Here is a 20,195-nt window from a genome sequence, read left to right on the forward strand (position 1 = left end):
TAAAAAGATGTGAGGCACTGAGGCAGTCATTAATTAAGCTTCTGTACTGATGGAGGCCTCAGTGAATAAACAGGTGATCTTTTTTTTTTTGTAGCTCTGAAAATGTCTTGATTTACTGAGTGCTACTTGCTCTTGGAGGAAAAAGCTATTGATTCTATTCGTTGTATCTTGAGACACAAAATGAAATGTGTTGCTCTTGTTCTGCTTGATTATCAGTTATTCAAATGCAATTTTATTTTACACAACACTTAATTAAGAGAAAACTGATGTTAAGATTAAGTTTAATGAATCAAATTTATTCAAAACATTTACATAAAATGCTGTAAAGTATCAAAACTTACAGTGATGTACTAAGTGCACTTTAAGAACCAAGTTTAGAAAAGCTGTCAAAGAGTCAGTAGTATGTCATCATTAAGTTTGGTGTTATTTTCTATAAATCAAAAAGAAAGACTACATACTAGATTAACTGAGAAATCACATTCAGTGCGTACCTTGCAGAACACACATAATGATGAAAGCTTTAGTTCATATTTTACAAGATGTTTTTTCATGGTAAACATGTTGTGTAGACTTCTCCATTAGTGGCATCAAAATAATAAGTTATAAACATTGTAAAGAACTATTCAGATCAGCTTCTATCTGGTGTTGAGATCAGGTTTTAGACACCTCAAAGGAGCAACCAGAACTCCCTTAAAACCCAGTCATGGTTTTGTGTGGGGAGGGCTTGTTAGCTTGCTCTGTTTGAACTTTCCTGATCAAACCAAGTTCAAAATTGTAAATCAAAATGCATCTCTTTTGTATTTAAAGTAGTGATTTAGTGTCAAAGAAACCATTTGGAAAATCTTTGTTTTGGTCCAGCACAGAGTAAACAATGGGAAGTATCATTAGTAAAAACCTATTTTCTATCAAATGTAAGGGTTAATGTGTCCACACAGTACACTAACAATTAATCATCTAGGCTTATACCATCATTAAATAACCCTCTAACTCACATTATTGCATCTTCTTTTTAACTGCCCAACCACAGACACATACATGTTACTGGATGCTGCATTCCTTCAGCAGGTGTGTGTATGTTTATAAAATGAATTGCTGCTCTTAAATATGTCCCACACATGTAAAAAAAGTCTTGCTGTCCTCAAACAACCTGCCAGTTTACCTGTAGGACTGAGCTTTAGAGACAAACTCTTTCAGATTTCATGTTTCATACTCTGCTCTGTATTAAACTCTACTTCTTTGGATGTTTTTTTTTTCCATCAGATGACCTCGAGTATGTGTGGATCACATGTGTAAATGTTGAATAACAGTCCTTCTTATCCAGAGTAGTAGTTGGTAGGGACAAAAGGCATTTTGCTGACGGTAGCAGGAACTGCTTTTTTGCGGACTTCGACCTGGATGGCTGTGCCGTTCTTAGCAAAAGCAGCATCCACGTAACCCATAGCAACATTCTTTTTGAGGCAGGGAGATGGGCAGCCACTGGTCACTTCACCTAAAAAAACAAAACAAAAAAAGATGACTACAACTAAAAATGAAACATTTCTAAATTCACTCTCAAAGTTTTGCACCTGATGTTTGGCTGCTTTCAGTAAACACTCATGTTAACCATACCACTTTACAATGGGACCAGCAATCTGCATCTAATCACAGGGATTTATCTCAATGTGGATGGTAACTTCAATGTAATGCTAAATTTTCTTTTGTTATAATTCAAACAAATAAATCAGAAATGAAAACCAAAGGTTTTAGTAAGTCCACAGTTTGTGTGGTTTGAAGATGTCGGACTTTGGGGACCCCTGGTGGTAGGATCATGACCAACACTGGCAAGGCCAAGATTAATACATAACTTTTCAGAAATACAGTGGTAACAAAGCTACTCAAAAAAAAAACATAAAAGAGCCAGATAAGATGATTAGTTTCCAAGATTACACTCAAAAATTTGTAATTATGGTATTCAAAATTTGGTAAGTGATTTTTTTACGTTTCCGCCTGGAATAAATTGTGAATTTTCCCTTTTTTATATATTTTTTTCTAACTAATTTCCAACTTTTTTTCCCCCGGTTATTAATCTATTGCTTTTTGTTTAATTTTTGTGTTTTTCCCAAAGGGGGCTGACACACTGTTGTACGATTATAGCTTTGAAATGGAAGGGTTGTTGGACTTGCTAGTGATCTTTTACTTTTTATAAAGAAAAAACATTAGTTTTATACGTTGATCCCAGCTCTATTTTGCTTTCCACCCCCAGTGTTTGCTTTCTTACCTATGACCTTCCCCTCAGAGCTGAGGATGGGTGTGTGTTGTCTGACTGGAGGACCAGTTGACACCAGACCGACTCTCTTCCTGGCTGTTTTGGCTTTGATCTGAGGTACAATGATGTTAGCACCAGGGAAATCCTCACTCTTACGTCTGCGTTTTCCTAAGAGAAGGAGTGTAAGAGCAAAGCAAGTTAAGACTTTGCTACGGGAAAAAGAAAAAATAAATTAGAAACAAACACACTATAACTTTATAAGTGTTTCTTCACATCTTGCTGCAGCTTCAAACTCTGCTGTAGCAAAAGCTACAACTTGAAAATCTAAAACTCTAAAAAGCAGACTGAGTGATTCTTTTATTACATAGTCATACACTGTTTATAACTTGTTACCACTCAAACTGAAACATTTACAAAGATGGGTTCAGTTCATAGATCGGCCTTTTATAAACACTTCAACCCCACCTATGGTCCAGACTAGCGTGGCTTCCACAGGTGTGGTGGTCTCATCTATATCGTTTCCATAGAGACAGAGCCCGGCCTCAAGCCGCAGACTGTCTCTGGCACCCAGACCAGCCAGCTTCACCTCACTGTTCTCCATCAGCTTCTCCGTCAGCTCCACCACTCTGCGCCGAGGGACGGAGATCTGAGGTACACAGAAACAGACGGACAAGACACTTTTTTTCCTCACTTCAGAACATGATGCATTCAGCCAAAGCAGCTTACATTCACATGAGTCTAAATTTCCACTAAAGAAATAATACAGTGAGGGTTTTCACACATAAGAACAAGTCAGAGACATTAAAGCAAACGCCCACACCCCTTCTGTTAAGAGAAAGCCACCCACATCCATCCTGCCAGGCACAGAGCTCCAGCACAGAGCGCTGATAATGTGTGAAAAAAGAGAAATCCTTGTAGTAAACAGTTCATCTAGAATCAGGCAGCAGATCCCTCACAAAAATAAAATATATTTGGAGAGTGTTTGCAGCGTTAACAAGGTTCATCACGATGAGTAACAACGAAACAGAAGATTGTAAAGAAGTGAGATAAATGAAGAGAGAAATAACACTGAACCAAAATTGAAAACAGCTCTATGACTGCAGGTTGTGTTAAATCACATCAAATCAGAAGCTGAGTGTGCAAGTCAAACAGAAAAACTCATCATCTTCACAGGCATTTATGTTCTTTTAAACAGTTTGTCAAATTAGTCAAGTAAATATTACATTATTAGTCATAAATCATTTTATATGAGCCATGCTAGCTGCTCAGTGAGCTGTAATGATTCATTTATATATCTAAAAAATGTTCTAGATTTTAAAGGTCTCATATTACGCAAAAATCACTTTATTAAGTCTTCTAGTGAAATTTGTGGGTCTTTGGCTTTCCTCCCAGCCCACAAAATGTGATAATGACAAAACCTGTACTTAGTAGTGCTTGTGAATGTAAAATCCTGACCTACAACAAGTAGTTTGTAATTTCCGGGGTTTGCCGACATCAGCGAGTCCTTTTTTTGACCAATCAGGAGCAAGTCTGACCTGATTGGTCCACCGGAGCAGATACCCCCGAACCCCCTTCCTGCTGCTGGAGAGATATCTCCCCAGCAGCGGGGAGGAGAATGCCAAAGTTGAAGAGCCATCACTGCTCTGTTTTTGGCTATAAACAGCCACATAGTTCCATGAAGTTCCCATCTTAGGAGAAGACAAGACCAAGTGGCTAGAGTTCATTTATCAAGGAAATGTGCCAGCTACACTCAGTAAAACTGTGCATGTGTGTGCTAGTCACTTCACGGCAGACTGCTTTTCCAACTTAGGACAGTACAACAGAGGGCTAGCGAATAGACTGGTCCTGAATCCAGGCACATTACCAACCATCCTCCAACAAACCTCGGACCCTGGAAATGTGAGTATTTTAAATGCTGTGTGCTGTGGAGCAGATGTAAGAGCTTTTCCTCAGTGTCCCCCCTGTCTCTGTGTTAGCTTCAGGATGCTAACTTTAGCTGCAGTTAGCCTGTTGTTTTAGCCTGTAATGTTACAACGAGCTTCACTGTTTTCTAAACATTGTGCACTCGGAGCTCGTGGCGCCGCTCTCAGTGACGCTGAAGAGCGGGGCGGTATCAGCGGTGGCTCATTTACATATGAAGGCCACGCCCACTAAATCGGAGCGATCTGAACAGAGGGGCTATGAGAGCCAGGAAACAATGCTGCTGTGCTTGATTTATTGTCTTTTTGGACCAAAACATGTTACTACCATTTCATGAAGACATCAATGATCCATATCAAACTGCAGAAAAGGAGCAGAAAATGGGACCTTTAACTTAAACACATATTTGGTGAATATTTAGAGCCCTGGTTTAGATGTAGACTTGTCCCTGATTTGCTTTTTTTTCCCCATCCAATCTGAACCTTAAACTCACACATTGCTTGATTTAAGTCAGTTGGCAGTTTTGGAATTATTATCCAGTTTATACAAATTTGTTTTCTTCATCTCTTCTCAAAGTCCTTAAAGAAAACAGGATAAAAAGTGAAGACAGATATGAAAGAGTTTCTGACCTCCACTCCATCCTCTCCGGTGTAACCACAGCGTGTTACCCTGCAGCCAGGAACACCAAACACAGTGGCCAAGGTGGAGGTCATGAAGGTCAGCTTACTCAGGTCCTCCTTCATCCCCTGCTGTAGCACCTGGGACATGGAGGGACCTGATAAGACAAAGCATGACTATTAAAACCACCTAAAATATTAAATACCAGGTGTCACTTCAATCTAATTCAATTCAATTCAAAAAACTCAATTAATCTCTGAAGAACAATAAAAAGTACATAAAGCAGTAAACAAAGATGAAGATAAAATACTATGTCCGGTAAAAATTTAAAAAACAAAAACATTTGCTTAGATAATGAAATACTAAAAACACTGAAACACTAAATATTAAAATGCTAACCAAGTAGTCAAAAACCTGAGTATTGGAGACAAACATGCAAAAAGCATTAAGTAAAGTGCAGGAAGGATTGGTAAATGCAGACAGAGGAATGCATATAAAAGGTACAAATGGCTTTTAGACATGAGTGAAATCGACACAGGTGAATAAATAAGGAGTTCAATAGTTCTTTAAAAATTGATGGAAAAAAGAGAAAATCTGCATTAGAAATAGAAGGTGATACTAGACACACTGGAGGGAAAAAAACACGCCTGACAACCAGAAAAGACAAGACAGAGAGTAAGAGACAGATTCTTTCACCTTGCAGAGCAATCAGTGCTTCATCGAGGAACTCCAGATCCACATCAAAACCTGCAGCTTTGTACTCTGCCAGTCTGGCCTGTGAGGAAAACACACACGTCAGACTGTTTCTGTTGGTGTATCAGACCCCTGCTTACCCTGTCTGTGTTAGCTCACCTTCATATGAGCAGAGTCCTTGTCAGCACAGCCAGCGTTGGAGACCACGTAGAGGTAGCCCTGGTCTGTCTTCGTCACAATGAGGTCATCCATGATCCCTCCTTTCTCATTGGTGAAGAGGGACAGGGTGCCCTGAAGGGTGGGGGGGAGAGGGGGCTAATGGGTGCTCAGATGGGATATTTAACAGTTCTTTTTATAAAGTTACTTAAAAACATGTCTCCTTACCTGGTTGTCTTTGAGTTCTGCAATATCTGCAACTACAAGAGACTCCATGAACTTCACCCGGTCTCTGCCGTGGACTTTGGTCTGACAGGAGAAGACAAATGAGACAATAAGGTCTGGATGTGTTTCATTTCTGATTTTTATGTGAGTCTGTGTACAGTATATTTTTTTAATTGATTGTTGTTTCAGGGTCTGACCTGCAGCATGTGGCTGACGTCAAAGATGGAGCAGTGCTCTCTGGTGTGCATGTGTGACACGATGTGACTGTCTTTGTACTGAACGGGCATACTCCAGCCGGCAAACTCCACCATCTTCCCTCCATGTTCTCTGTGGAAGTCGAACAGTGGGGTCTTCTTCAGCGCAGCCTGGGGAAAACAGAACATTGTTAAACTGATTACTATTGCAAGGGGGAACATTATAATAACTTTTTTTGTATTTGTTTACATTTCTTAACTGGATATTTAGTTACAATTGCAGTTATTATGGACAAAAAAAACAAATATCCTGGTTGAAAATGCATCTGTTCCTGTTGTCTCCTTGACAAAAATGATCTCAGAACTCAGGGCATTGTTTTATCAAAGCATCAGTGACTGTACAGAGGAAGATTTTGAACAAATGCACAGCAACCTCATAGAAAAAAAAATCAAAACTACTTCAAGAAAAAAAAAGCAGAACACATGACATTTAAAATAAAATATAGAACAAAAAGTTGCACACCAGCAAATAAAAAGGGGAACTCCAACTTTCTCACTCAGTACGTTTAAATGTAGCTTCAAAAATTGGACTATGAGCTTAGCACGAGATCAGACTATTAAAATGCATGTAAACAGCTTAGCTGGATCAAAATCGGACAAAGCATAGCTCGACGGACACACCCAGATCATGTGACTGCTATCTGACTGCACAGGACTCAGTAGGTCTCATTAAGCCTCAGCATTCAGCCGGAAGAAGTAGATGACCATGATAAATAATAGGGTCACTGTGTTCAGACAGTCTATGGCTAAAACGCGACAAACAAACACCATGGCAGATATTTAAATGAATACACTGAGAGCTACAGCTGCCATGGTTGTTAGAATATCTCTACCTCTTCAGGTGAAACAAAAGTATTTTGATGCGCACGCAGCTTTGCTTATCAAAAAAGGCTGCTCCGCCTATGAAAGTGGAGCGAGACGTTTTCGTCCAGAAGTCTAAGGGAACACTCCTTAACACGGAAACAGAGTTTTAGCTGACCTAAAACGCAAGCTTTTGAAAATGTCCTCTGGAGTGGATTTTTTCTAAAACACTGTTGCCACCGTTGCTGCGTAAACAGCAACCCATTGTTTTCAGTGGAAATGATGTTGTTATGCTTTGCGCAGGTGCATACAACAGTACAACAGTACCATTGTTACGATCATCGCAAACTACCGTGTTGTGCTTGTGCTGCTCAATCTGTTCAATCTACTGACTGTCTTTATACAAAATGAGCATAGGTTGCTCCACTTTTGCTCTTAGCATTCACCAATACACCAGATGATCGGCCCAACACTACTTTGGTGGAGATCTACCAAAAGTTGCTTCTGGACAAAAAAGTTGTAACGCCGACAACAGGCCTGGCATGCTTACAACAGCGTCTTCACTCCCTCAGCGTTTCTGTGTTTCTTTCTCTGCATTTTTGTGTTTTGGGGCAAGATATTGTCAAGATTGAGCTATGACCTTAGTCCAAGGAACATCCATCCATTCATTTTCTGAACCACTTATCCTGTTCAGAGTGGACGCAGGCCAATCACAGAGCTGACACAGAGACAGACAACCATTCACTCACACACTCATACCTACGGACAATTTAGAGTGTTCAATTAACCTGATGACCATGTTTTTGGACTGTGGGAGGAAGCCGGAGTACCCGAAGAGAACCCACGCATGCATGGGGAGAACATGCAAACATGTTCACACAGAAAGGCGGAAAGAGGATTTGAAGTGGTGGCCGTCTTGCTGTGAGGCTGCAGCGCTAACCGTTGCACCACCATGGAGCCCGCCAAGGAACATAGAACAAAATAAAACAAACAAGAAAAATAGCTATCAGGTACACCCTGTTTGCAACTTTTATCAAGTGAAAGTTGAAATGGGGACATGGCACCAACATAGACTTTCCATTTAGTCAAGTAACTCACAAAGCTTCTGAAACACGCACAGCAATAACCAATAACTAACATGGGTCTGTCTTCTTATTTCAGTTTATGGACCAAAAAAAAGTTTGCACTTGTATGTGAGGAAGATATATGAACAAACATGCCCCAAAGTAGTTTAACGTCGAGAAACTCTTTTATAGAACACAAGTTACTCTCAGCAAAATGAAGTTCTTCATATCTGGACGCCTTTCCCTACTCATTATTCACTGTTCTGTTTCTTTCTGCCCTTCCGACCTTTGAACCAGCTGGTACAAGGGGGCTTATCAGTGTTTTCAGAGATAGTGTGTGTCGGCACTTTTCATGACTCTAAATTTCTTTGACAAAACTATCTTCAGTCTCAAGACAGTGAAAACTCTGAAGAATAGACAAAAAGTGGTTATTCTGTCGTAATATGCACACAAACACACGTGGATGAAATAAAACAGACCAGGGTGCTCAACCTGGTCAGAAGGACTTAGTTCTTTCAGCTCTTTGGTGTTTAGAGCACTTGAAGATAAATGTTAGCTGACCTACTGATGATTCACTCATGATCACACAGTCAGAGTGATATTACTGATATACTGTGAACTTAAAAATAGAAAAACATGAATGTATTGCTGAATGTAAGCTTCTAATTAAGGAAGCAGAGTCTGATCCAGATCTGACTGTACTGTAGGGTCAGTCACAAGATGGTTTAATGAAATCATCCAGTGCAGCCTTGTGAAGTGAGGCAGGGAGGGTAACAGTCTGCTGGGACAGATGTGCATTATATCTGCATGAAATGACTGCAGCTGAGTTCTGCTCTGAAACATGCACTGACAGATTCACAGTGCAGTTCTGATTTTCTCTTTGGTACAGATTATTCTAACAGAGAAGTAGGTCCAATATTGCTCAAAGTTTACAAACTCTTTCAACTCAAATTTTGAAGCATGAATTCTGTTTTGCATCACTTTCACGCTGATGTAAACACCGTAATTTAGCCTTTAGCTCCAGCCCTTTGGACCACCGTGCAGCGACACTCCATGGTCCACTCACCTCAGAGCCTGAAGCCTGTCTCTGCTGCTGCCTCTTCCCCGCACACCCAGCCCCGGAGACCCGCAGCAAACCATCCCTGGAAGCCCGCAGCCCGAGCCCCGAACCCCCGACTCCGACCAGCAAACGAGCCCACATCATGCCGCCTGAGTCCCCGCTGAAGCCTCTCACACACACACACTCACACACACACCACGGACAGGCGACACTTCCGCCGTGTTGCTAAACTCTTTGGACTCCACACTCTGGATTTACTGCGTTCAGGGCAAAAACACATGAAGCGGCAGCAATACAGGCGCAAAGACTTATGGGAAATGAAGTCAATGCGACTGTTGGACATGTGGGAGCTTCAAAACTTTTTTTAAATGTAGTATTTTTAATCAAACAACTCTTATTTAAAACCTTTCCTTATAATATTGAACATGCAGCGCTACCCACCATCAAGAAGGGACTATTTTTTCTTGGTTCCAGAGATTTTCTCTTTTTTCTGACAATTAAATCATCTAAAGATTGTTGGTGTCAGCTTGATGATGTAGAACAGTGAAAGATGAGGGTTGGTTTCAAAATCTGCTTCAAACTTGTAGATGTTTGTTTAAAATGTGTTGTTTGCCCTTCTGTGGCTATTTTTGTGACATTTCTACCATTTTCAACTACTCAATGAATTAGACTCATTAAATTGTCAAATGTAACCATAAAATTATGACAAGCATTAAATAATTTGCCTTCCTGAAATGTATGCAATTGTACTGATGAAACAAGTTATTTGTTTTGGAATATCATCTCAAAGTAATATTTAAAATATTTCATTTGCAAACTTGATGATATGGATTTTGCTGTACTGAGCAAGTCAGTATGCTGCAGACATCAATATTTTTTCCATATATATATTTGGGTTAATTGGTTCAAATCATATTAAATTTCATGTTTAGTGGACTGCTAAAATCATATTCATAGTAAACATTGTGTGCTATATCAGATTTATTATGAGGATCATCAGTTACACCAATTGACATTTAGTACGTCTTCCACCCATGTGTTAAATTGGTAGCTGGGCAAAATGGTAGCTGGGTAAAACGTTTGATAATGTATTGTCAGCTGGTAGTGGCACCACCAATTCTGTTGTCTCCTTCTCATAAGAACCAAGGCCTGAAAAGGTTCAATACTATCTGGGGAAAAAGGTGAATCAATGAGTTAGTGTTTTATCAACATTTTGGGGCATATGTGTGTTTGTTTATCTGAATGCCCTCCACCCAGATCATGGGTCATCCTTAGGCCTGGGGAACTAATAATACCCCCATGTGTCTTCTGCTATTTTGGGCCTTGAGGGCCTGCAGGGTTGGGTGTGTGTATGTGTGTGTGTGTGTGTGTGTGTGTGTGTGTGTGTGTGTGTTTGGATGGGACTGAAATGCGCCCCCCACCCAGTTATTCCCACTCCCTGTCTCTGTCTCTCTCCACTCTTCTAGCAGGGCAACCAGGGTAGGCTAAATGGGAACATGGACACACACATAAACATACTTAGCAAAGGGAGGCAGCCGGTGGGGCGTCCTGCAGTTGCTCAGTGACACACATGCTCTGACACTCACGAGGACCCTGAAGCAAGTTTCCCCTTTTTAACACAAACGGATATAATTAACTGAAATTCTTCCTTCGTTGCTGAAACTGTTTGACTTTTTCTGGACAACTTTCTCTCTGGATAACTTGTGTGGACTTTGTTTAACTCTGCTCTGAGGGTGCACAGATTTGTTGTGTCTAAGTTGAGGAACAAGAACACACACGGATAAAGTGCAACATTCCTCCTGTTCATGGTGACTAAAGGTAAGTTTGAAGGGAAAAAAAAATGTGTTTTTTCTGCTTTTCTTTAAATCCAGCAGATCAGATAAGGTCTCACAGCAGAGTCTCTTGAGTACAGTATCTGTCAGTGTGGTATTCAGGCTGTAATAATCCAGTTAATCATCTATTCATTCATTAGATAGGAGCCTGTCGTGTCCTTTGTCCTGTGATTCAAACTCCAGTAACACTGTGTCTTTATGGGTTTGTCAACCAGCTCTATTAATAGAGTGATAAACCAGCTCCTCAATGACCCGGTTTGTTTGTCTTCAAATAGAAACTGAGATGATATGTCACATTAGCCTCTCACAGGATAAAGTTCTGCATGCTGACTCTCTCCTCTATGTTAATCTGAATGGTGAAATATCTTCTAATCCTCATCTTTTCTTCTGTTTCAGAAACAAACAGACGTTTCCCAGCCTCTGTACATCGCCCCCTAGGGGTTAGAGGCTTAGATTAGATAAAACTGAAACAAAAAGACAGAGCAGATGAAAGTATCTGCCAAGTTTAAGGAAGACTTGTGAATAAATTCCTGTGAATATTCAGTAGATCTATTTGCCTGATTGATAAACACAGGTGTACGATGTGAACTTGAATGATACAAGCTTTAAATGTTTTCTTTAAATGCTCATCTTTAATGGCCGTAGGGTACTGGTACTGTAGAAAGCAGCAGAGTTAAAGCTTAAAAAGGCTTTTGAAGCCTTTGGGTGTATTCACCTTGAAGACAGTGTGAAGATCCATCAAGAGGAGGCAAAATGTCCAGACCTCCTTCCTCCCAGACCACCCCTCAGTTCTACAGGGTCAGTGAAAGAGACCTCACCGAGATTGAGCTCCACTCTGTGGACTCCATCAATGACCTCCACAGAACACACCACGATAACAGCCAAAAAGGTACACACAAACTCTCTAAAAACACCACAAAAAGCAAATACACAAACAGTACGGTTTTGAAGAAGAGTTCTATGAGAAGGGGGTATACACAGATCCTAAATGAAAAAGGTACAAACACACTGTAAACCCAGGCCAAGCTAATAGACACAAATTTAAGGTACACAAATTAAAAAAAAAAAAAGTTATGTAAAAAAATCTTAGGTTAAAAGCTACATAAACACACAGAAAGGACACACAGCTTAATACCATTAAAAGGGTACATGCACACACTCCAAACACAGCCAACATTAAAAAACAAACAGCAATGTGTGTGCCAACAACCACAGGACAAAAAAGGCAGAGGAAACACATGCAAACATAAATTTGTAAAAACACACACAAATGACACCAAAATGAATCTCTTATACAGACGAAAGGTAGCTATAGCCTCATCTCCCAACTCAGACACAAAAAAATATACTCAGGATCGATTAAGGAAATCTAAAGTTTGAATCCATGTCCTGACGTAGGACGGGAAGTTTGCCTACTGTCTATTAAATTTTTTTAAGACAGGTTTGAGTGCACGTGGCACCTCAAAAAATTGACCCTTTATCTTTTTATTATTATTTTTTTATTATTATTTTATTTTTTTCTTCCTCAAACTTTCTCGGCCGATTCTTTTTTTCATTTTTTTTCATTTTTTTTTATTGATATATGTTTAGTTACAAACTGTAAGGCACATAACAGTTCATATCCAATCACATTGTGTGCATTCGGTTGAGTAAAAATAAATATTAAAAATATAATAATATATATAATAATAAAAAAATATTTCTCTTGCAGTGGAGATGCATCAGTTTTAAACCTGTCCCCGACGCTAGGTGACGTTACCTTTACCTTTTTTTTGCACATGCGCATCGCCCGTTTTCAGTGAAAGCAGTTAATCCAATCAGATCACACAGTATACTCAGACTGTTTTAGTTGAATTTTCACACTGCATTTTAACTTTGTGTTTGCTGATTATGAATGAATTGTTATAGTGAATTAAATTAAAGTACACTTTACGCTAAAAGAATGCTTCATAATCATTAGGGCCAAGAATCCCCCTTTTTTACATATCCACACTCCAGTAAGACCCTTCTTAACACTCTGACTCCTCTCTGTCATTTCAGTGATCAGGCCTCCTCGTCCTGCTTACACTCCTTCCCCTAACGGGAATGTCTTCACCTGTGACGTGGCAGCTGTCAATCAAAGAGGACGCCCAATCAGCAGCAAATGGCAAAGCCGTCTACAGGACATGTTAACACCGAGTTCATCACACGCTTACGCTATGGGCTGTGCTATCATCACCTTACTTCTGTTAACAGTGTTACTCATCTTCTACTTTTTGGGTAAAGGTCACATTCATCATAATAATATCAATATTTACTGAAAATTTCAACATTTTGTTTCCCAGGTTATAGGGCATTCTTCTGTAATGAAATTTCCTGTAAAGAACACTGAGGCATTTATCTGTTGTCTCCTCCAGTCCAGCAGGGCGGAGCCATCCAGATGCTGACAGAGGCAGTGAGGGAGAAAGAAGCCACAGCCAAAGAGCTGTCACTGCTGATCCAAGAACTACAGGCCCTGAGACAAAACCTGACGTCCATGAGAGCAGGAACATGAAGATACTAATTTATCTCCAATAACAGGAATAAGATTCTTCACATTGCAGTAAAGTGTTTGATAGGGAATCACTCCTTAAAGAGGAGAATTTGTCAAACGTCTGATACCTGTTACTCTGGATGAAATATAACCAATGTTGGTTGGTTTCTGAAAATGTTTCCTCTCACACGAAAAGCACTTCTGACTGTTCTGTCCTGTGACAGCTTCATCATCATTATCATCATCGTCATCAAAGCTGTAAAGCTGGCTGGATTAAATGAATGGAGGCATAGTATCTGGTGTCCCTCAAAATGTCTTTAAATGACACGCACGCTATAAAAGTCTACCATCTGTTGTTATTTTGCAGTGTCACTCATGTTGCATGAGAAGGTCTCAGTGTTAACACTGTGCATCTCTGTGAGCTGCAGGCTCTGATTCAAACTATAAACTTATTGAAAGCAATTAAAGAAAGCACCTTGTTTTTCTTTATGTGGCCTGTTTTATTACTTTTTGACAGCATACTTCCATTTTCACCAGTTTCACAGAAGAACCAAATCTGACAGGATTGATAACTTTAAATGACTCCAAACCGGATTGTAAATCTACAAGTTTCTGAATGTTGGGGTTTCTTTCTGCAGATTTGGCAGACATCATAGTGGTTTAAAAAAAAAAAAAGAAAAGAAAAGAAAAGCTTTAAAAGTAATAATTGATTGAACAGCTAATTCCAGAAAGTCAGACAAAGTTGAGGTTACTCATTCTTAGCTCCTCTTGTTTCCTTCTTGTCCTGACATCCCTGTCCAGTCCAGCCTTGGTAGCACCTACACACAAAGTGTTTACTTTGATTAGGATCTGATGCCACAGACATCATGTGACCTGAACTGGGGCATCGCCGTGCGCAGCGTCCATTGCCGCTGCAAAGCTGTAGGCTGCACCGCTGAGCGTCAGACCTCAGAGACCTGATGAATGGACCCAGGACAGTGTGGACATAGTCCCTGAGGAGGTGGCACTGATGCTGGAGGGAGAAGAAGAGGGAGTTAAAACACATACATGACTAAATGAATTACTGACAAACATGTGACATACCTTAGACTTGGCGAATTTCAGCTCTCCCCACAGCACCACTCCAGCAGCTCCCAGAGCTGCACTCTCCCCAAGAGTGTGGACCAGATCTGTCTGCTCACAAACACGTGGAAGACATGTTGGCGTGTACTAAAAAGCTCACAAATCAGTATGTATATGCACATATGTGTGTGTGTTTTCTGAGTAGTGGTAACACACCTTGTTGAGGAAGGTGAGAGTGTGTGCGAAGGCTAGCCTAGCATAGGGAAGGACTGGTGGAGTAGGACTGGTGTTGTGGCGCCAAACTGACGCCACTCTTAAGGCCTCCAGGAGTCTGTGTCTGAGAGGAGGAGAAAATATCTATATTTACTTATCTATGCTTTAAAGGAAGAGGAAAACACCAAAATAAAATGAAGAGATGATTTTAAAATAGTGTCATTTTCAATACAGTTACTCCCTGAGGAAAATACGTTAGATATTATTCTTTTACAGCTCAAATATGCTGTTTTTTGAACTGATGAGAACTTTTTATCTAAAGTTTCTCAAACTGTTTAAAAGTGAGCAAACCCAGCTTCTGTGTACCTGACCATCAGAGCTGCATCCATGGATCCTGCCAGCTTCTGTGGAAGATAAACACTGGGATAGAGAGCAGTGGACTGACGCCACAGCCACGACAGACGGTCGTTCTGTTGTTTGGTCCCTTTGTGGCAGCGTCCTGTGTAGATCTTATCTGATCACACACATAAAACAAGAAGAGACACACTCATCACTTTAAAAATATTAACATTTGAACAATCACTTAAAAAAAAACATTTTTGACTTTTAAAGAAGCTGAGAGGAGAATCTGTCTTAGTTGGACTGCATCGCCACCTTTTGACCCAGAGTCTCACGCACAATAATGAAACAAATTTTCAATGTACAAGACAACTTTTTACCAGATACAACTCGGCAAGGTAAGGTATTTATCAATACAGCTATGTAGCACTACAGTGTGGAAGATGTCAACAAGTCAAACTTGTAAGTTTGATCCATAGTTTAGTACTGTTAGCCTTTAGCTCGGGCTGTACCACTCTCCCGTTTAGCTTTCTTCTACTCTTCTGTCTAACAGTTAGGCTCTAGTGTCCACCATCACTACAAAATTAATCACAGAAATCATTTTTAGCAGAGAAAAACATAGATCTTTCTTTTAACCATTAAACTTTGTCAGCCAGCGTAGTGTCGTCATAGACACCTAGACGTGCCGTAAGTCAATCCGGTCTTTCTCGACCCAATTGCAAAGCTAAAGAGCATATATTGGTGCTGATAATCTCATTTTAAAGTGTGGATTACAATTATATATTAGCATATATCTAAGAGGGAGCCTTTTTCAGGATCACTTAGAAACCCTTTACAGCCCCTCCTGCTTTGACCTAAAGTAAACTTATAAAAAGTTATGCAGTCTTCATTTATATCTTACTCTGTGGAGATCAGTACCTTTAAATTCAGAGGGCAACAATCATAGACTGCACTGTAAAGAAAACAGTGAAGGCACTTACAGCAAAGTTTCCAGCTGTCTGCGCTCCAGAGGGCAGACTGGCTGTCTGTGCTCCATTGTGCAGACCCTGTATACCCAGTGATTTTTACATTGTGTTTTGTTTTTTATAAACATGATGCGTTGATGGTCTTTGCAATGGTGGTCAGTTTTTCATACTGATGCGGTTTAAATTACACAGCTGGTCCATGCAGTGTCACACAAACAGCATGTTCCCCCATTGCAATACTATAACGTTCAGCAGAGACTTATATCCTCTGTGTTCCCTCCTCACTCATGGTTACAAAACACCATTACAACAAAAAGTATTTTGCTGTAAAATAACACTATTTTTCTGCAGAACTCTATGCAATGTCACTATATTGAAGGTGTTCAACTGTACTAATTAATTAAGGAAAAACCTATTGGATAATGGTATTTTTCTCTACAATTACATAGTTATACTGTAAATCTGCAGACATGTATCTTTAGTTTCATCTTTATACATTACAAATTTGTTATTGTACATGGGAAAAATAGTCTTTTCACAGGATATTACTGTAGATTGATTTGACTGTTTCCTAGAGTAAATAAATTATACCATAAAATTACAGATTAACCTTAAAGAAATCTGATTTGAATGTGTTTTGACTGAATTTATATGTTATCTTAGAGTATAACAGACATTTATAAACTATGAAATACTGTGTTTTAATCTATTTTGACTGTAAAATCTAGTGCTTTATTTTGACAGATACTTCATGTACACTGTAAAAAATTACCAGGATTTCACAATATTTCACTGTATTTTCTCACAGTAAATTGCTGTATTACAACTTTACAGGACTTAACTGTAATAATTACAATATAAGACTGTAATTTTAAAATTTTCAAATAAAACAGTATTACTACAGTCAACTGCTGTGATATTTGCTGTTTCAATTATTACCAGGATTTTACAGCATTTTATTGCATTATTTCACCATGAAATGCTGTATTAAGACTATCCACTGCAAAAACACAGCAATTTCCATGAACTGAATTGTGGGACGTGCAGCAGGTTTTCAACATTTTGAAGGTTGATGCCACCAAAGTAAGTTTAACATATTCTGTCAAGTTATTGTACCCTTGTTTTCCACCTTTGCTTTATCTACATATTGTCATTTTGAACTGGTGTGAAGTTCACCATATTAATTCCTCTTTTCTCTGACGCTTTTTTATTTGCTTTTCTGACGCTTTTTTATTGCGGCCGAGGCGCAGTGACTGGTCTGGATGATCCATGCCAGCACGGAAAAAGTGTGCTGGAAAGACCCGGTAGCGGAGACGGTCGGAGCCTCTGTTACCTCAGCAACCAGGAGAACAGACTGACCATCGGGGCGCACATCAGAGGCCATGAAGCGCGTCACCGTGTGGGCCAGCTCCCAGCACAGATGTAAACTGTTCCTTTGTCAATAATAGGAGTACAAAATTTTTTTTAGATCACGTTAGAAACAAAGACTGTATGTCAGCTTACACTGTAAAAAGGGAATCTCTAGTCAGTAGAGGTGATGTAATTTTTTTAATCAATCCAACTCGAAATTTTTAGATTAAGTTTTCTGATGTATTTTTGTGGATCATGTCAACTTGAAATTCTGCGTTAGTACAACTAATAAAAAGAAGTAGTTGGACCAACTTAAATGAATTGCTTCAATTGGTCACACCTAAATAAATTAAGTTCTTTGAAATGAAATAAACTAGTTCATTTAACACAACTTAATAGGTCAAATAAACTAAATATTTTAATTCTTCTCAAATCAACATTTTGCATCTGTCCAACTTAAAGTTTTTAGTTGTTTCAACTCAATAATCTGCAAAACCCAAAAGGAAAACCATGGGTGAGGAGGCAACACTGTGGATATGAGACCCTGATGCACATTAAGATACCACGCAGGGCCAGTGTGTCTGTGCTCCATGGCATGGACCAGCTGCGCTGGCTAGCTGGCTGTGTGTGCTCAACAGCATAGGCTGCCTGGCTGTGCACAGTGACATTGGTTGCTTGGCTACCTGGCTGTGCTCCATGACATAGGCTGCTTGTCTTGGCTGCCTGGCTGCCTGGTTGTGCACCACAGCATAGGCTGCTTGTGCTGTTTTACGGTAATTCCTCGGGCCTGGCAACTTTGAATTAACAGTAAAGTGTTGTTGTTTTAATGTAAACTACTGTGAAACAATTACAGTAAACTACTGTGAATTACTTATGGTAAATTGCTGTGAAAATATTAACAGCAACTTGCTGTGAAAGTAATGCAATTATTAACCAGTAACTTACTGTAATTTTACGGTGAAATTTTTTACAGTGTAGTTCCATCTTTTGACAGTGTTTGACTGTAAGTTTACAGTATTTGTCTGGAAACTTTGCTGCCAGAGCTTTTACAGTTTTTTTTTTTTTTTTTTTTTTTACAGATTTGTTTTTTTTTTACAGTGTAGAGGAGAGAATGTAGCCACCTTGACATCACTAGGTTTTTATAAACTCACATAATAAAGTCTGTAGTTCATGGTTTATGAACAAAAGTGACCATACTGTAATCATTTCCAGACCTACGTGAGCAACCCGTGGAGTCTCCCCCTGCTAGTCATTTAAAGGGATGTTTTCCTAAACTTTAAATAAACAAGAGGCTCTATTCTCCTCATCCGAACAATGTGAGGTCCCATCACTCACGGTGCCTCTTTCACAGTTGAACTGCTCCTCCTACCTGTTTCTCTCTTGTGCCTATTAAAGCAGCCAGGGAATCCGTAGAAGCCCCAGAGTCCTCTGGGATGATCCCTGAGCGCCACCTTCAGCGTCTCCTCCATGAACCTCCGAGCCCTCTCCTCAAACATCAACCTCGCCTGGGATGCTGTTGCTCTCTTGGACAGATCAGGTCTCTCCTGCTTCACCAGCAGCTTGGACAGCCTCCTGTACTCCATCTTGGCTCCAAAGTTTCTCTCCCACAGCGGCTGCCACTCTTCCCAGTCGATGACAGCCAAACCTTTGAAGTGTGGCTGCAGCAGGCTGGAGATCTGCGTCGCTGTGAGGGAGAGATGGGCTGAGAGGTCACCCAGCTGGGGTATTCCTCCATTCACCTTCCTGCCATCTCTGGAGAGGTACGGATACTTCCCCAGGCGGTCCCGGTAGAAGATGGTCATGTTCTGGAGAAGAAAAACATTACTCAGAGGAAACAATCACCAAACTCTGAATGAGGGTCATGAACTTGTGTCACATCTTATTCAGTGCAATATTCTATTTTTATTCCCTTTTAACTTGAATGGGTATGCAGATCTAATCAAAATCTTGAGACCAGTTGAAAAATTGCTTGAATATGCATTTTGCACATTTGGATCTTAATGAGGTTTTAAGTAGAGCTACAATATGCAAAAGCCAGAAGGGGGAATGTGACAAAACATTTGGAAATGTATTGTATGTCTCTTTTTTGAAGTTGAATAGAACAAGAAACAAAACTGTTTTTGGTTTTACCTGTTTGTTTTTTTACTGTTTCAAGTGGATTTACACAGCACTGGCCAATATGACAAGCAATATAATCAATGTAATTTTTTTCAATATGATTCAAGGGTTAAAGCCACATATCTCAGAGCAGTCAGTCTAAGTGCTTTTAAGGAAATAATCAGAGGTATAAGGCTGCTTATCTGAACAGATACTGTGGCTAGTTTGAATTTCCAGCCTTAAATTTTGGAACCAGGGTTACACCAGAAATAATCTCTTGACACCTTAAAGATTTAATGGTATTACTTTCACTGGGGAAAAGATTTCTTCTGTGACTTCATACTTTTAATTTTTGCACTTTGAATACATTTCTCCTGCTAACACCGTATTTTGAGAGCTTCTCTAATATTTTCATCTCTATGAACCAGAAGTGACACTAAACCTCCCCCACAGACCCCAGTCACCTGTCCCTGGAAGCGCTGTTTTTGGTTCTCCACGATGTCGAAGTCGTCCAGGTTCAGGCGGATGTTGTAGTGTTTCTCACACTGAGCTGTGGGCATGTTCCACACCACCACGAAGGGCTGTCCCTGCAGGATCAGAGCTGCAGCATCAGCAGGTGGGGGGCCTCCAGGAAGAGTGGAACAGTAGGAGGGGATACTGGACAGAGAGGTGCATGATGGGAGTAAGGAGAGAAAGAGAAGGAGGAGAGAGGGGAGAGGGAGGTGTAACAGCATCATGGCTGCTGTTCGTCCTGACAGAGGAGAAAAGTTTTTTTGATGAAACAGCAAA

At 40.0% G+C, this 20,195-nt stretch overlaps 3 protein-coding genes across 3 annotated transcripts; 1 reads left to right on the top strand and 2 right to left on the bottom strand.

The window, feature by feature from the left end:
* Positions 1-341: 341 nt before the first annotated feature.
* On the bottom strand, positions 342-9,350 carry amt (aminomethyltransferase). Its single transcript, XM_074681649.1, has 9 exons — positions 9,043-9,350; positions 6,055-6,222; positions 5,861-5,941; positions 5,636-5,767; positions 5,480-5,558; positions 4,795-4,940; positions 2,711-2,891; positions 2,258-2,413; positions 342-1,489 (listed from the first exon to the last, which is right to left on the bottom strand). The coding sequence occupies exons 1-9, from the start codon at positions 9,178-9,180 to the stop codon at positions 1,314-1,316; spliced, it is 1,257 nt and encodes a 418-aa protein (XP_074537750.1). The 5' UTR covers positions 9,181-9,350; the 3' UTR covers positions 342-1,313.
* A 1,920-nt stretch (positions 9,351-11,270) lies between these two features.
* Positions 11,271-13,401, top strand: LOC141798978 (uncharacterized). The gene is made up of 3 exons (XM_074680989.1): positions 11,271-11,757; positions 12,909-13,127; positions 13,265-13,401. The coding sequence occupies exons 1-3, from the start codon at positions 11,622-11,624 to the stop codon at positions 13,399-13,401; spliced, it is 492 nt and encodes a 163-aa protein (XP_074537090.1). The 5' UTR covers positions 11,271-11,621.
* A 479-nt stretch (positions 13,402-13,880) lies between these two features.
* On the bottom strand, positions 13,881-20,164 carry hyal3 (hyaluronidase 3). Its single transcript, XM_074682078.1, has 6 exons — positions 19,871-20,164; positions 18,679-19,114; positions 15,022-15,169; positions 14,659-14,779; positions 14,464-14,553; positions 13,881-14,392 (listed from the first exon to the last, which is right to left on the bottom strand). The coding sequence occupies exons 1-6, from the start codon at positions 20,141-20,143 to the stop codon at positions 14,129-14,131; spliced, it is 1,332 nt and encodes a 443-aa protein (XP_074538179.1). The 5' UTR covers positions 20,144-20,164; the 3' UTR covers positions 13,881-14,128.
* Positions 20,165-20,195: the final 31 nt, after the last annotated feature.

This window comes from Halichoeres trimaculatus, unplaced genomic scaffold (genome assembly GCF_033239565.1).
Source record: "Halichoeres trimaculatus isolate MK-OKI-2021-1 unplaced genomic scaffold, fHalTri1.1 fHalTri1_scaffold_11, whole genome shotgun sequence".
Classification (NCBI taxonomy): Eukaryota; Metazoa; Chordata; class Actinopteri; order Labriformes; family Labridae; genus Halichoeres; species Halichoeres trimaculatus.